The sequence below is a fragment of the Rhinoderma darwinii genome, chromosome 4 (genome assembly GCF_050947455.1).
Source record: "Rhinoderma darwinii isolate aRhiDar2 chromosome 4, aRhiDar2.hap1, whole genome shotgun sequence".
In the NCBI taxonomy this organism is placed as follows: Eukaryota; Metazoa; Chordata; class Amphibia; order Anura; family Rhinodermatidae; genus Rhinoderma; species Rhinoderma darwinii.
Genome location: NC_134690.1, coordinates 323,450,124 through 323,465,826, shown reverse-complemented (window position 1 = coordinate 323,465,826; position 15,703 = coordinate 323,450,124). Strand labels below are relative to the sequence as shown.

General features: G+C 39.5%; 1 protein-coding gene across 1 annotated transcript; it reads right to left on the bottom strand.

The window, feature by feature from the left end:
• Window positions 1-1,411: 1,411 nt before the first annotated feature.
• On the bottom strand, window positions 1,412-15,699 carry SRSF7 (serine and arginine rich splicing factor 7). The gene is made up of 8 exons (XM_075862793.1): window positions 15,592-15,699; window positions 13,657-13,837; window positions 12,054-12,230; window positions 10,484-10,558; window positions 9,906-10,004; window positions 9,770-9,817; window positions 2,211-2,243; window positions 1,412-2,032 (listed from the first exon to the last, which is right to left on the bottom strand). The coding sequence occupies exons 1-8, from the start codon at window positions 15,617-15,619 to the stop codon at window positions 1,978-1,980; spliced, it is 696 nt and encodes a 231-aa protein (XP_075718908.1). The 5' UTR covers window positions 15,620-15,699; the 3' UTR covers window positions 1,412-1,977.
• Window positions 15,700-15,703: the final 4 nt, after the last annotated feature.

Below are 15,703 nucleotides of genomic sequence, written 5' to 3'. Positions count from 1 at the left end.
TGGACAATTTTCACGGTGAGCTTCTCCATAGTAGCATGTCTTCCGGCCATCGCACACCTTCATAGCAGTCACCTCTCACATCAACAGCATGTGGTTTTCCACGTGTTATTCCCAGTGCCATTTGTCCACTCACGATTCACTTTCACCACACAAACAGCGCTGTTTGAGAGATACTGCCACCCTTAACCCAATAAACATCCCTTTTTGCAACTGATAAATCACCCCTTTTACCCATAGCAACTAGTAGTGTTCAGACAGCCCATGACACGACTTATACACCCACCAAGCAAGCCCACATCACTCCCTTCATGGGCTATGCCGACGTCAAAAGTAGGAGGTGTTCATAATAACTCGACTGTATATAGAGAAGTGCTGACCTGTACTGATGTGAATAAAGTTCTTTGGTTGTGATAGATAGGCATACAAACTCTGTTCTGCGGTTATCTCCTTCACACTCACCTCCCCATAGGCATGTGTAATTGGATACATGTGAGCTGCAGTTCGACGAGACAGCTAGAGCTTAAAGAGGCTCTGTCGCCACATTATAAGTGCCCTATCTCCTATATGTAGGTGACAGCAGTGTTTTTTTTATTTAGAAAAACGATCTATTTTTACCACGTTCGGAGCAGTTTAGCTTTATGCTAAGGCACTATTATTTTGGCATTAAATTATTTGCAGGCAGTGGACAGCACTGTATGTACAGTAATTGGGCAACTGGTGCAGCAGTCTGATGGCATTTTCAAGGGATATGTACTGCAGAAGCAAGGCACCAAAGGTGTCTGGAAAGCAAACTCTACAGTAGTTGGGAGAAGTAGTCATGGCAGGTCTGGATGAAGAGTGCACAACTCACGATGATATAGCAAGTGATAGGGTTGCTGTATTTGTTTAACAGACCAATAAGGAACCCTTGCCATCTACATTCTACACTAAGAATGCAATGAGGGAGATGGAACACAACCAACAGGCTATTGCCATTAAACATTAAAAAGTTATATTGAGCACTGTGAATAAAACTACAGCAATGTTAAATAGGTTTTACCTATAAAAATATATATGTTTAAGTGTTTGGTAATTAAGTTGGCATTTATTTAGTCAATTCAAGATTTTCTGTAAGCTCATCTATAACAGAGTGGCAATTTACATTGACACATTTTAGAGTAGGTTGTCAGGTTGGTATACCAAATAAAACAAAACAAAACCTAGATGCCTGCATATCAAGTTCTTATTTTTTTTACAAGGTCTCAAACAGGAAAAAAAAAAAAAAAAAAACTAAATTGTGCAGAGTGCTGTGATAATTTTTTCAGTTTGCAAATATTTTTCCATACCACAGGATATGTCCCATCTAATTTAGCAAAGTTTAACCAAGAACAAGCAAGTGTCCACACTAAACATGAAGAAAAACAGCAACCAATGATATTGAAAATGGTTTGTGATTTTTATTTTAAATCTTTATAGACCGCTTCAAAAATGTTCCTTTATACTAGCTGTAGATGTTAGAACAGCAGACGCGCAACACAAGTCTTCATTAGCAGTGACACAATATGGAAATGCAGAAAGATACATGTTTGGGGTAGAACCACAAATTATGCTAGATGCTAAACCATATTGCAATCAATCATCTAGAAGTCTGCCAAGTCCACATCCAATTTATTTAAGACCTTGTAAGTAGCATCAGATCAGGCATGTAATTCTTTAGAAAGGTTTTAAAGTAATAGTCTATTTACCCATGCAGCTTCCCTTCACCTTTTGGACAGTAAACTCAAGTGAGGACAGTTCACATACATTAAACAAGTACTTTTAATTTCAAGATACAAAAATGTTTCACTTTTAGATGACAGGATATAACATACATTGTACGCTAGCCTACCAAAGTGACAGGTTTAAAACAAATTCAAAAAGGTGGAAAAAGAAAGATCTGTGGCAAGTTTGTTGCCATAGTAAGTCTGTAATAATAATTAAAAAAAAAAAATTAAGTATCTAGCCATTCCTCTCAGGGCTTATGCTCCTTCTTGGGCTTCGGGAAGGTGAGCGGCTGCAAACAAGAGTCAAACAAATAAGTTAGTATTTTAAATTCAACAAGGCTTTCCCCAGATGCAAATCAGGCATATTATATCGAATTGTAGACCAAATTCACTACTTTCTGAACCAATTGATGAAGGTATTGATTGTTGACATTATCCAATTGATTTAGAAAAGAAACAGGTACCCACCTTTTTTTGGGAGTAGCCGTTCGTGACTTTGATCTAGAAAGGAAGTAAAAAAATAAATATATATATATATTTGAATTTTTCTCTTAAAGGAGATTAGCAAAGTGCAATTCCAGAAAGTGACAGTTCAATTATTGTGTCTGCATCACATTCACATGCCTGTCTGATCATTTAAGTGGTTTTATGGAGTTCTACATTTCTGTACTGATGTCCCATACATTGCCGACAGGGAGTGAGAGGATAAATGATTAAATTGAGTGCTGTAGCTGAGAATCCAAAAAGGAACTAAGTGTACCAAGGTACACTGAAAGCCAATTTCCCAACTGCTGACTGATATTATTAAAAAATAACTTTTAATGATTTTACCACTAAGAATGTCCAGGTGGACATAAACACTGTATACGAACAATTTAAAAGTTATAGCCGATATTGCTGCCACACACGCTCAGTTTACACTCCGTCTGCATGTATTGCCAGACAGAGCACAAAGTGCTAGAAATTGTCCAGTGACAGATATGACAGCTGGATAGCTGCAGACTGCCGTACTGGGACGGATTCAAGTTAAATTCAAAATTGGATTCGTGTGCTGGATTTGCTAGACAAATGGGCTGTTTAAAACAATGAATTTAGCCCCCCCGACATGTTTCGCTGTCAACACAGCGTCCTCAGGGGATCAAAATGGGGCTAGTAAGCGCGTGTACGTGTTGTTACTTCCTTTAAAGACTTCCATTTCGTAATTCACAGTGTCCACCTGTGTCGGAACCAATGGAGTGTCGATTACGAGGACGAGCCTCCACATCCTAAGATTGACATGGGAATTAGCCAATGTGAGGGCTATATCAGTGTAGCCAATAAGAGTGCGCCAAATGCGCATGGGCACTGTGTCCAGAATCGGACACAGTAAAATTAGCTACTCCTCTGGTTCTCTTAGCGGCGCATGGGCACTGTGTCCAGGATCGGACATAGTAGAAATTAGCTACTCCTCAGATTCTCTTGGCGGCGCATGCGCATTTAAAGACCGATCGGACTTAGTCAAATTTGACATTTATAAAATATGTAAGCATATGTCTAGGATCGCATAGCTTACAGAGGAGGTAACGTGGAGCGCATTTGCGCACTGGGGACATGGAGGGACTTAGATGAATTTTGTAATACAGATCTGGATAAATAGCAACATTGATAAGTCTCATTATTTAACTTAACTTAACCAAATCGAACGGATATATGGATAAGTGCACGTCTCTGGATGCCTAGATAAGAGATCGAATGGGAATCAGGTATGTATTCCAATATATGTGTATGCATTGTCTACACTCCAGATACGTGTGTAAGAATAATGTCCAGATGCTTGTATAAGTCCAAAGGGGTGGTTTCTTAGGAAGAAGAAAGGAAGAGAAAAGGAAGATAAATAGTGGTACAAAAGGGCATGTAAAATAGAAGGGTATGTGGAGAGATAAGCTGTCATTTTAATAGATAAAAATGTAGGATTTCTAATTCGCTATCTAGCGAGTGATGGTGATTAGAAAGTAATCTATCTGACATTTGAGATCATAAAAGACTATAGGAAGGCAACATAAGTGAAGCCCTCATTTAGTCCATTGGGGCTCAATGATCCAAGCCTATGGATCCATTTGGCCTCTTCTTGTAGAAGTTTTTTATCAAGGTTGCCTCCCCTGGGGCCCAGTTTAACTTGGGTGATACCCCAAAATTTCAGGGCATTAATGTCACCTTGATGATGGAATCTAATATGTTTAGATAAAGGTGTATCTTCTTTTGTGTTAATCGTGTATACTCGACCTTCCACGTCACACACGAGTTGGCTTCCATCCCCAATACAGGGATCCTTTCCATGTGGCAGGTGTTCCTTCTGCCCTTTAATGCCGACAACTAAAACTTTTGTAAACCCAAGTGACGGCAAGATGTTTACTATCAGACAATTTATAAACTGTCAAAGCAGTGGTATCATTTATGCAGCACGGTGTCCCTGCCCAAAACTATATGTGGGTAAGACTATTCAACAACTCCGTAGAAGAATTTCCAAACATAAAAGTACAATTAACACAAAAGAAGATACACCTTTATCTAAACATATTAGATTCCATCATCAAGGTGACATTAATGCCCTGAAATTTTGGGGTATCACCCAAGTTAAACTGGGCCCCAGGGGAGGCAACCTTGATAAAAAACTTCTACAAGAAGAGGCCAAATGGATCCATAGGCTTGGATCATTGAGCCCCAATGGACTAAATGAGGGCTTCACTTATGTTGCCTTCCTATAGTCTTTTATGATCTCAAATGTCAGATAGATTACTTTCTAATCACCATCACTCGCTAGATAGCGAATTAGAAATCCTACATTTTTATCTATTAAAATGACAGCTTATCTCTCCACATACCCTTTTGTACCACTATTTATCTTCCTTTTCTCTTCCTTTCTTCTTCCTAAGAAACCACCCCTTTGGACTTATACAAGCATCTGGACATTATTCTTACACACGTATCTGGAGTGTAGACAATGCATACACATATATTGGAATACATACCTGATTCCCATTCGATCTCTTATCTAGGCATCCAGAGACGTGCACTTATCCATATATCCGTTCGATTTGGTTAAGTTAAGTTAAATAATGAGACTTATCAATGTTGCTATTTATCCAGATCTGTATTACAAAATTCATCTAAGTCCCTCCATGTCCCCAGTGCGCAAATGCGCTCCACGTTACCTCCTCTGTAAGCTATGCGATCCTAGACATATGCTTACATATTTTATAAATGTCAAATTTGACTAAGTCCGATCGGTCTCTAAATGCGCATGCGCCGCTAAGAGAACCAAATGAGTATTCCATAAATGTCAAAACTGACTAAGTCCGATCGGTCTTTAAATGCGCATGCGCCGCCAAGAGAATCTGAGGAGTAGCTAATTTCTACTATGTCCGATCCTGGACACAGTGCCCATGCGCCGCTAAGAGAACCAGAGGAGTAGCTAATTTTACTGTGTCCGATTCTGGACACAGTGCCCATGCGCATTTGGCGCACTCTTATTGGCTACACTGATATAGCCCTCACATTGGCTAATTCCCATGTCAATCTTAGGATGTGGAGGCTCGTCCTCGTAATCGACACTCCATTGGTTCCGACACAGGTGGACACTGTGAATTACGAAATGGAAGTCTTTAAAGGAAGTAACAACACGTACACGCGCTTACTAGCCCCATTTTGATCCCCTGAGGACGCTGTGTTGACAGCGAAACATGTCGGGGGGGCTAAATTCATTGTTTTAAACAGCCCATTTGTCTAGCAAATCCAGCACACGAATCCAATTTTGAATTTAACTTGAATCCGTCCCAGTACGGCAGTCTGCAGCTATCCAGCTGTCATATCTGTCACTGGACAATTTCTAGCACTTTGTGCTCTGTCTGGCAATACATGCAGACGGAGTGTAAACTGAGCGTGTGTGGCAGCAATATCGGCTATAACTTTTAAATTGTTCGTATACAGTGTTTATGTCCACCTGGACATTCTTAGTGGTAAAATCATTAAAAGTTATTTTTTAATAATATCAGTCAGCAGTTGGGAAATTGGCTTTCAGTGTACCTTGGTACACTTAGTTCCTTTTTGTATCCATTACGTGCCTGCCAACTGCTGGGGTCTTCCCAGTATTCATGTAGCTGAGAATCCAGCACTGGGATGAGACTAACTTAGCAGGAAGCTGCAGCAAGTCTGTCTCACTCTGTACCTTTTTCCCTCCCTACCCATAGATTTGTATGGGCACGCAAAGACAGACATGCTGTCTATCTTTTCATTTCTGCTCCCCTCTCCATAAACCTGTATTGGCAGTGAAGAGAAACAGCCCCACCTTCTGCAATCTGTCTGCAACCAAGGACAGATTTTGATTGACAAGGGTTGGACAGCAGATTACAGGAAGACACCTAGTGGCAGTAAAGGCTCATTCACATGAGCGTGAATCTGGTCCGTGTGCTGTGCGTTGAAACACACAGCCCCATTTATTTAAATTGGGCTATTCACACATGCGTGAGTTTTCACGCAGTGAGTGTCCGTTGCGTGATACTCCCTGCATGTCACATATTCGTGTGTTTTCACGCACCTAACTGCCCATTGAAGTCAATGGGTGCTTGAAAACCACGGACAGCACACGGATGCACATCCGTGTTCTACACATCAATTACATTGGGGAAAAAATAAAAAAATAGTGCTCGTGAGTGCGTGAAAAACATATGCCACACGCAAATCACACTGATGCAAAACGCAACGCAGTTTTACGTGTTTTTTTATGTGTTGTGCTATTTTGAATGTAGCATTGTTAAAATGTAGTTTGATCCATGCAAATTCTGTGTGAAGTAAAAATGGATCTACATCAGGAATACTATTAGATTAGCATAAGTGGTTTGAAAAGTTAGCGTCCACTCCGTTGCACACACAGCGTATTGAAGGTATTTTTGATGCATTTAGTGCAGCCAGATGTTACAGTAAAAGCGGTGTACCCAAGTTTTTTTTATTATTAACCCTGTGGAGATGCAGCCAATTTTTAGATTGCGATTTTTGTTTTTTCATTCCTGCCTTCCATATGTCAATGAGTGTGCGTGAGAGTGTGTGCGTGAGAGTGCATCAGGTTGTAGTTCTTCATGCAGTTATTCAGTGTACCATATAATTTACTAGGAAGCTGAAATTTCTTTGCGAGGTTAAATAGGCAAAAAAAAAGCTACGTTTTTTACGGCATTCATAGTGCAGTAAAAAAAAAAAACAAGAGAAAAAAAATCATGCTAACTTCATTCTACGGGTCGATACAATTACAGAGATACCAACATTAGTTTTTTTTATGTTAAACCGCCTTTGCAAAGAAACTAATTGTTAAAGATAAAGAGTTTTGAGTCGCCACATTGAGTCATAACTTTTTTAGATATCAGTTGATCGAGCTTTGTTGGGGCGAGCAGTTTTGTATTGATACCATTTGAGTACGTGCGACTTTTTGAATCACTTAATTCTTTTTAGGAGCTAAGACGACAAAAAAAAAAGCTAATTCTGCCTTCTTTTTTTTACGCCATTCACCTGCCGCTGGGAGGGCTTAATAGGAGTATGACAGCAGACCTGGGGGCCTTCATTAGACATGACAACCATATCGGCACCCTGCAATCGTGTCGCAGAGGGGCCCCAATTGGCTGTCTGAGGGCCCCCCTTATTCAAACTGCTTAGACGCCATTGACTGTAGCATCTAAGTGGGTAAACGGGCAGAATCATAATGATCTTAGATCCCGCCAATTACAGTGAGGTGCCGGATGTAACATACAGCAGACACCTGCCCAGTATGTACATGACACGTCGCCAAGGGGTTTAATTAATGTTTGATGTGATTATAAAATGTTTAATTGACTTGGAAAGTAACAGAGAATTTAATAATAATACAGCGTGTACGTATACTCTAGTTTGCTTTCAACTGAACTGGCGGCTTGGTTGAGAGCCGGGACCTGTGTGTCAAACACAGGATCAAAATAATTTGGGTCACATCTAAGATGATGACCTTAGATGGGATCGCCATCATTGTGATCCTGTGTGTTAAAGAGGCTCTGTCACCACATTATAAATGCCCTATCTTGTACATAATGTGATTGGCGCTGTACTGTAGATTACAGCAGTGTTTTTTTATTTAGAAAAACGATCATTTTTGACTGAGTTATGACCTATTTTAGCTTTATGCTAATGAGTTGCTTAATGGACAACTGGGAATGTTTTACTTTTTGAACAAGTGGGCATTGGAGAGAAGTGTAGGACGCTGACCAATCAGCGTCATACACTTCTCCCCATTCATTTACACAGCACATAGCGATATACAGGGTGGGCCATTTATAGGGATACACCTAAATAAAATGGGAATGGTTGGTGATATTAACTTCCTGTTTGTGGCACATTAGTATATGGGAGGGGGGAAACTTTTCAAGCTGGGTGTTGACCATGGCGCCCATTTTGAAGTCGGCCATTTTGTATCCAACTTTAGTTTTTTCAATGGGAAGAAGGTCATGTGACACATCAAACTTATCGAGAATTTCACAAGAAAAACAATGGTGTGCTTGGTTTTAACGTTACTTTATTCTTTCATGAGTTATTTACAAGTTTCTGACCACTTATAAAATGTGTTCAAAGTGCTGCCCATTGTGTTGGATTGTCAATGCAACCCTCTTCTCCCACTCTTCACTCACTAATAGCAACACCGCAGAAGAAATGCCTCCCGATCTGACCCCCTTAGACTTTTATCTTTGGGGTCATCTGAAGGCAATTGTCTATGCTGTGAAGATACGAGATGTGCAGCAACTGAAACTACGGATACTGGAAGCCTGTGCTAGCATTTCTTCTGAAGAATAAAGTAACGTTAAAACCAAGCACACCATTGTTTTTCTTGTGAAATTCTCGATAAGTTTGATGTGTCACATGACCTTCTTCCCATTGAAAAAACTAAAGTTGGATACAAAATGGCCGACTTCAAAATGGCCGCCATGGTCAACACCCAGCTTGAAAAGTTTCCCCCCTCCCATATACTAATGTGCCACAAACTGGAAGTTAATATCACCAACCATTCCCATTTTATTTAGGTGTATCCATATAAATGGCCCACCCTGTAGCTATATCACTGTGTGCAGCCACAAACACACTATAACGTTACTCAAGTGTCCTGACAGTGAATATACATTACCTCCAGCCAGGACGTGATGTCTATTCAGAATCCTGATATTTCTGTAGCGTTTGTGTGAGATTTACAGCAAGGCAAGCGTAATCTCGTTTTAAATGACAGGTTACATCATAAAGGCTCCGTTCATATCACATTTTGTCTTTCCATTCAGTCAGAGGAACAGAAATAAAAATGGAAACTAGCATTTGTTTGCAATACCATTGATTGCAACAGTATTTTTTTTGTTCAGTTGACGTCTGTTCCACTAGGTTTCTATTTTTCCAACGGGAACAATGGCTTAATGTAATTTTCCAGTCGGAAACTAACTGGATGAAAAAAAATAAAATTCTGTTTGCAATACCGTTGATTGCAATGGTAACGCTAGTTTTAATTTTTCTTTCTGTTCATCCGAAGGAACAGAAGAACATAAAAACAAAAAGTGATGTGAACAGGGCCTAAGTTCATAACTTAGAGGTGATCGATTACAGGTGGATCCGCGAACCTGACGGGTTCAGTGTGAGTCAGGTCTGCGGAACTAGCGGATTCAGTGTAAAACGAGCGATACAGCTGTTCTGTATAGAGAATACAAAAACAGCTGTATCTCCACAAGTAAAAATTATTATTATTATATTTTTTTTTAATAAGGACCAATTACAAAGATACACTATAAACACTGAGATAGATGTAACCACGTTTTTTTTTAGTATATATTTTACAAAACGCTGGCATGTGCACACGAAGACAACTATTTTACCAAGCACTGAGTTAAGCCACAGGCTGTACATTCGGGAAGTGAACTGAATCTTCAGGTTTCTACAACCCTTGTTACAGCTATGCAACTGATATTTTTTTTTAAACTAGTGAACATGTGGAGTCTTACCTGCTTCTGGGGTGTGATGCAGACCTGGACCTTGAGCGAGACCTAGATCTGAAAATAGTTTAATTATTCATCTTGTACCACTACGTAATGAAAAACTAGCTTATGAAACAAAACACTTTATGTAATGTTCACTTACCTAGATCTTTTAACTGAAGGAGAAGATCGGGTTCTGCGTGGAGAACCAGATCTTGACCTACGAGCAGAGGCAGATCTTGATCTACGGGGAGATCCAGACCTACAGAATAGAATTTTTCATTAGAAACTTGAGCAAAAACAAGATGCATTCTTTGCTGAACTTGTGTGCCACATGAGTGGAACCATGCAAAAAAGTGCTAAGGCATATTTACATTAAAAAAAATAAATCAATATTAGCGATTTTTTTTCCGTGTTAAATAAAACTACGCCAGGAAATGGTCCAAAAGTGCTGCTTTGTAGGCGGATGTTACTCATTTTAGGTGAACCAACAGTATGCCAAAAGATGACAGATTTCAATCCAACTGGGCAGTTTAGCTTCAATTAATGCACTTGCTGCTATTACCAGACCTCCATGACATTTCATACATTCAGTTTACAAATAAGGAAATTCTTGATATATTAACGTTTTCTAGTGCACATAAGTTCTAAACAGCTAACGTGGCCCAACACTGAAACTATAGACTACTAATTAACTGTAAAAGGGAGCTTTAATTAAAAAAAAGCAAATATAAAGCTCACCTCCTTTCTCTGCTTCTGCTTCTAGAACGAGAGTATCGCCTTCCGTGGGACCTTGAGTGAGAACGGGACCTGGATCTGAACATTGTTTAAAAAAAGAAAAGAAAAAAAAAAGTTAACTTATATTCAGCAACCTTTAATTATGTAGCCTATAGTCAGACAGTAGTGAGTCTGATATCAGGAAACCTATTTGCCTTGAATAGATCTACCTAGGAGAAACTGGTTAAAAAAAAAAGAAAAAAAAAAAAAAGAAAAGAAAACATGAAATAAATAAAAAAATAAAAAAAGAAAGTTTCACTTTACAATAAAATTACAACAAAAAATGTAAAAAAAAAAACAAAACACCAAAAAAAAACAAAACAAACAAAACATAAAAAGACTAGAATTTGTAGTAAATAAACCTTGCAAGTCTGCAGGTCGACCCTCTTTGGCCCAAGGTCTAGAAGATCTAGACGGTCTAGAAGGATCTACCAGCCGATCACTTCATCTACTGTAGGTCTTCAATCTAACGACGATCATAATGACAGCCATATGAGCCAGGTGAGGCTTGATTGACGCATGAAGGTTTTTTCTAGGTGGGAATGTGGTCAATCTGTAGTTCTTTTCTAAACCGGAGGGGAGCGCCAATTGTATGCCAATATTACTCTGATACGGCGATCACAGTAGATCTTAGATTTCAAGGCCTCTACAGAATCTTAAAGGATGATCTAGTTGTAGAAGGCTTGAGGGGGATCTGGCCTCTTATGCTGATCACCTCAAGGTCTAGCAGAATCATAAGGTCGGATTTGCAAGGCGCCTCAACATGAAATCTTAAGGCTCGTGACATTCTGAATCAAGTCGACTGACTCAAACGAAGAAACCTGTAAGGTTTTGACCAGGTTGATTATTAATATATTTGAACAGTTAAAAATAGTTACACAAGCCATAAAGCACAGAAAAACAGCAGTCCATTGTTAAATATATTAGCTGCTACAAAAGCCAATTTTAAAGTTACTCAGGCCAAAGTAGCCATTAAAATGCTTAGCAAAGAAACTATAGTGTTCACTGGTTCTCTCTAACCTTCATTTCAAACTTACTATACTCTGGAAGCACATGCATTCAATACTAAAATTTATTTTAAAGTTAAACACAAACATGTCAAACAGTCTTAGGGCAAGAAGGAAGATAAAAACAAAAACCATGCTGTCTACTAAATGTTTAAAGTTACACAGCAAATTTTAATCGCAATCCAGAACGAAACTTAGTTTGCCTTTAAAGTATAACTCTTTAGATAAAATATTTTCATGATTCAGTGAACAAGCTGAAGATCACCAATCATTTCTGCATAATACGACTTCTTAGAGTTGCCTTTGCATCAAAATTTGTATTCTGCCACTTCTGCCCAGAGTCTTGTTTAACACATTTGCACATGACCAATACTATTCTATACTAGGAATACCCCCCTTTACATTGACCTGGGTCCCATATTCTTTGATTCTGCCTACTGAAAAAGGACTGCCGCTTTAAAAACTATCACAGCAAGCTTTTTGTATCACTGAACCTCTGGTTACACAAATGAAAACAACGGATGTACCTGCTTCTCCTTCGTCTGCTGTATCTTAGACAGTCATAAGCATAGTGACCCTTTTCACCACACTCATAACATCTATCACTTGGGTCAAAAGGACGACGTGCTGGGGGTCTGTCATAGCGAGATCGCCGCGGCATGCCTGTGGACAGTTCTACTCTAACTCTTGAGCCACAGATAAGTCTGTAAGAATAAAATTTGCAATTAATCTATGGCTTGAAACATTCCAAAATAAAAAATAAAATACATGGAAGTTTGTGAAAACTGATGCAAAGGAAAAGTAGTAGCCTATGGCAACCAGTCAGAATGCACCTTCCATTTTCAGAGGCCCTATGGAAAATGAAAGGAGCAGTCTGATTGGTTCACATTGTCTACTACTAAATTGTTCCATTGCACCCCTTTTCATATATCTCCCTCATTGTTTTTTGGCCTGTCTCCATCCACACACTTAAAAGGGAAGGTGTCATGTTTTTTTGTTTTTTTTTTTAAATAAAATATAAACAAAAATGTTATTTATTAGTGTTGTCACGTTCTAATTTTTACTGTGTTCAAACTTTTACTTCTCTATGGGGGCTGCCAGTAAAATCCCACTGCTAGGAACCCTGTCGATTGCTAGGAACAAATTCAGATTCTTCTTGGCATTAAAAGCAAGCTTTCCATTCAAATTAAGAGGAATTACAATAACTGCAGTGCTTCAATTTGGTAGTTTCTACAACTCCTATTCAAGTTAATGGAGAGCAACACCACACTTTCCATTGGCAGCCAGGAACAAAATCTAGCTCATTATGAAAGATACTGTAAACATGACAGCAATCAAATGCTTGTCTGTTGGCTGATTGCATCTCTTATTTAAAAAACGTATATGTCCCCACACATTAGGATTGCTCCACTAAATGTACTGAACGAGCACCAACTGACATTATCGGCACTTCTCACCAGGAAGTAAATCTGGCTGTGTAAAGAGACCTAAAAAAACGATATGCACCCTCTGAAGTATTTTTTATTTATTTTTACATTAAATCGGTGTGTTGTGTTTTTAAGCAACTTTCAAACTGATAATTCTTTATTTTTTTAAAAATACAGCTTTTTTTGTATCCTGAATTTATATAAGCTGTATCGTTCTATCTCAGCCAAGCTGTCGGTTCAGAGGAACTGACTGAATTGGCTGAGTGCTCGGCGTGTCTGACACCGGATCCTGCCGATATCCAATTATGTGACATAAGCACTATGTTCTCTTAAACTGTTTATTTTTTGTAATTGTCCTATATGGATCAGTGATTGCATAGTGTCCATATACTGTTCATGTCATTATTGACTTTGCTATCATATACGTTATTGAAGTTCCTACTCCCATTTTGATGTATTATCTAATCGCCATGAATACTTTGCAAAATGTTGAATAAAAAAAAAGTTATAAAAAAATAATTATAATACTAAAAAAATTCCTTGTAGATGTTCAGAACCTTTGAGGATTGGTTGTGGGTCTCTAATCTGAGAGTGCACAGACGAGAATTCGCATCAGAAAACTTTTAATAGTAGTATTATGCAACAAGATCATTCGGTTTAACCGAGTTCTATTATAGTAGAATGAAAAGGTGAAGGCACATACTTCCCATCCAAGCCTCGCACAGCGTCTTCAGCGTCCCGTGTGTCTTCAAACTCTACAAATGCAAACCCAGGGGGGTTACGAGCAATCCAGACTGTACGTAGAGGGCCGTAGTAACTAAATGCACGCTCCAACTCTCCTTTGCCAGCACCAGTTCCTAGATTACCAACATAGACTTTCGCTTCTGGAAAAAAAAAGTGAAGGTTAATACAGAAAAAAATTTGCTGCCACCACTGCTTGCGTGAAATGGTCCAACCATGTGCAAGTGTTACAAATATAAGGACTACATTGCCCTAGTTAAAGCAGCTTTCCGGTCCTATGTAAATGAATCTGTCTAATGAAAACTTTTGCAACTTTCTATTAATACTATTAAGACTTCGTTGCCATCTGCATTAGGACTATGTTCATGGGTTCCATTGGAGCTTTCCATCAGGGGAAGCCATGAACGGAATCCAAACAAACCACAGGTTTCCACCACCATTGATTTCAATGGCGACGGATCCAGTGCAAAAGGGTTCCATCGTTTTGACGGAATGAACAGCGTAGTACAAAGGGTTCCTCTGACGGAACTGGAGTCCCAACACAGATGTAAACAAAGCCTTAGAGCCAATATGGAGTTTGTTATAGTTTTAACAAGTTCACCATTCACTGACAACAAACAAATCATGAAAATGGTGAACAGAAAAAAAGCCAATTAAAAAAAACCAAAACAAACAAACCCCCATTTAAGTCAAACCGTTGCAATATATTCACAGGCAACACATTTTATATGCATTTCCCAACTAATATAATAGGACCATGCAGTGCTAAATTGATAGACATTGCTGATTGATGACTTGCTGTTGGGGGAATGTAAAAACGTGGAATGGAATTAATGATAACAATTCCACTGGGGCACCAAGTGGGATAGCCCCAAAGACAGCCAGGTACCCCAAAGCATACACGGAAGGCAATTGCAAGATTTAAAAAAAAAAACAAAAAAAAAATTAAAAAAAAAAAAAAAAGGGCTCCAAAAAGGCTAAAAACCAATAGTGTGAAACCTCAGATGACACCCACTAAAATTAATAAGTTATAAGAGAATTGATCTGCTCTAGATCGGATGACCTTTGGAGATGTTTCACTGTAGTCAACTGGTTTCAATAGGTCTATGAACAGATCCAGTAGTTATTCACTTGGAGATCCCCGTTAAGAGATTTTTCAAAATTTAGATTTGCATGTAAATGCTACTGGATGTTCTCAAAACATGCAAGTCTCTAGTCCCATTGAATACATATTAAACGGTGATCACACTATACTGCGTTTAGCACTATATCCAGACCCTATTGCTAGATACTAGTAACCTAATGTGCACATGATTACAATAAATCAGCACGATCTCTTCCATAGCTGAGACGCTGGACATGTAACAGGCATCACGGACACACCCGGCGGCGGTGGCACATATGAAGGCGGAAAAGGAGGGAAAAAAAACCAATACTCCACGCACGCAAGAGCTCGCTGTACGGACCTCGCAGTGATCGAGCTGTAGCAGAGAAACGTGTAGTTATGCATTTCCATTAGGCACTACGACGATAAATATAATTAGGCCTGGCTGATAGACACACCCATCACAACCGCTAGACCCCCAAACGGAGCAGTACACCATGGCGGCAAACGAAGGCGAGGATGGCTGCGGCCTACTAGCGAAGTAGATCGCCTAGTTTTATAGCGGTTACATAAAAAGACAGCAGTGTGCTTGATTAAACGTAAAACAAGGAGATAAACCATGAACCGCCATTACCAACTCGGTGCTACACAAAGCGCCAAACACGTGACCGGAGCACACTGCAAAATGGCGACCGTAGAACAAACGAGACGCCAGCAGCGGGAAGAAATAAAAACCTCCAGCTCCACAGAGCCATCCAAACACCGCTCCTTCAACGCCATGTGCACACTCACCTCCGCCATACCGCCCGTACCGTGACATGTCCGCGCAATGCCGGTTACCTCACCTCCTTAACTGCAACTAGACCGCAGCAGCGCGCCCCTCCGCACTTTATGAGAACACCAA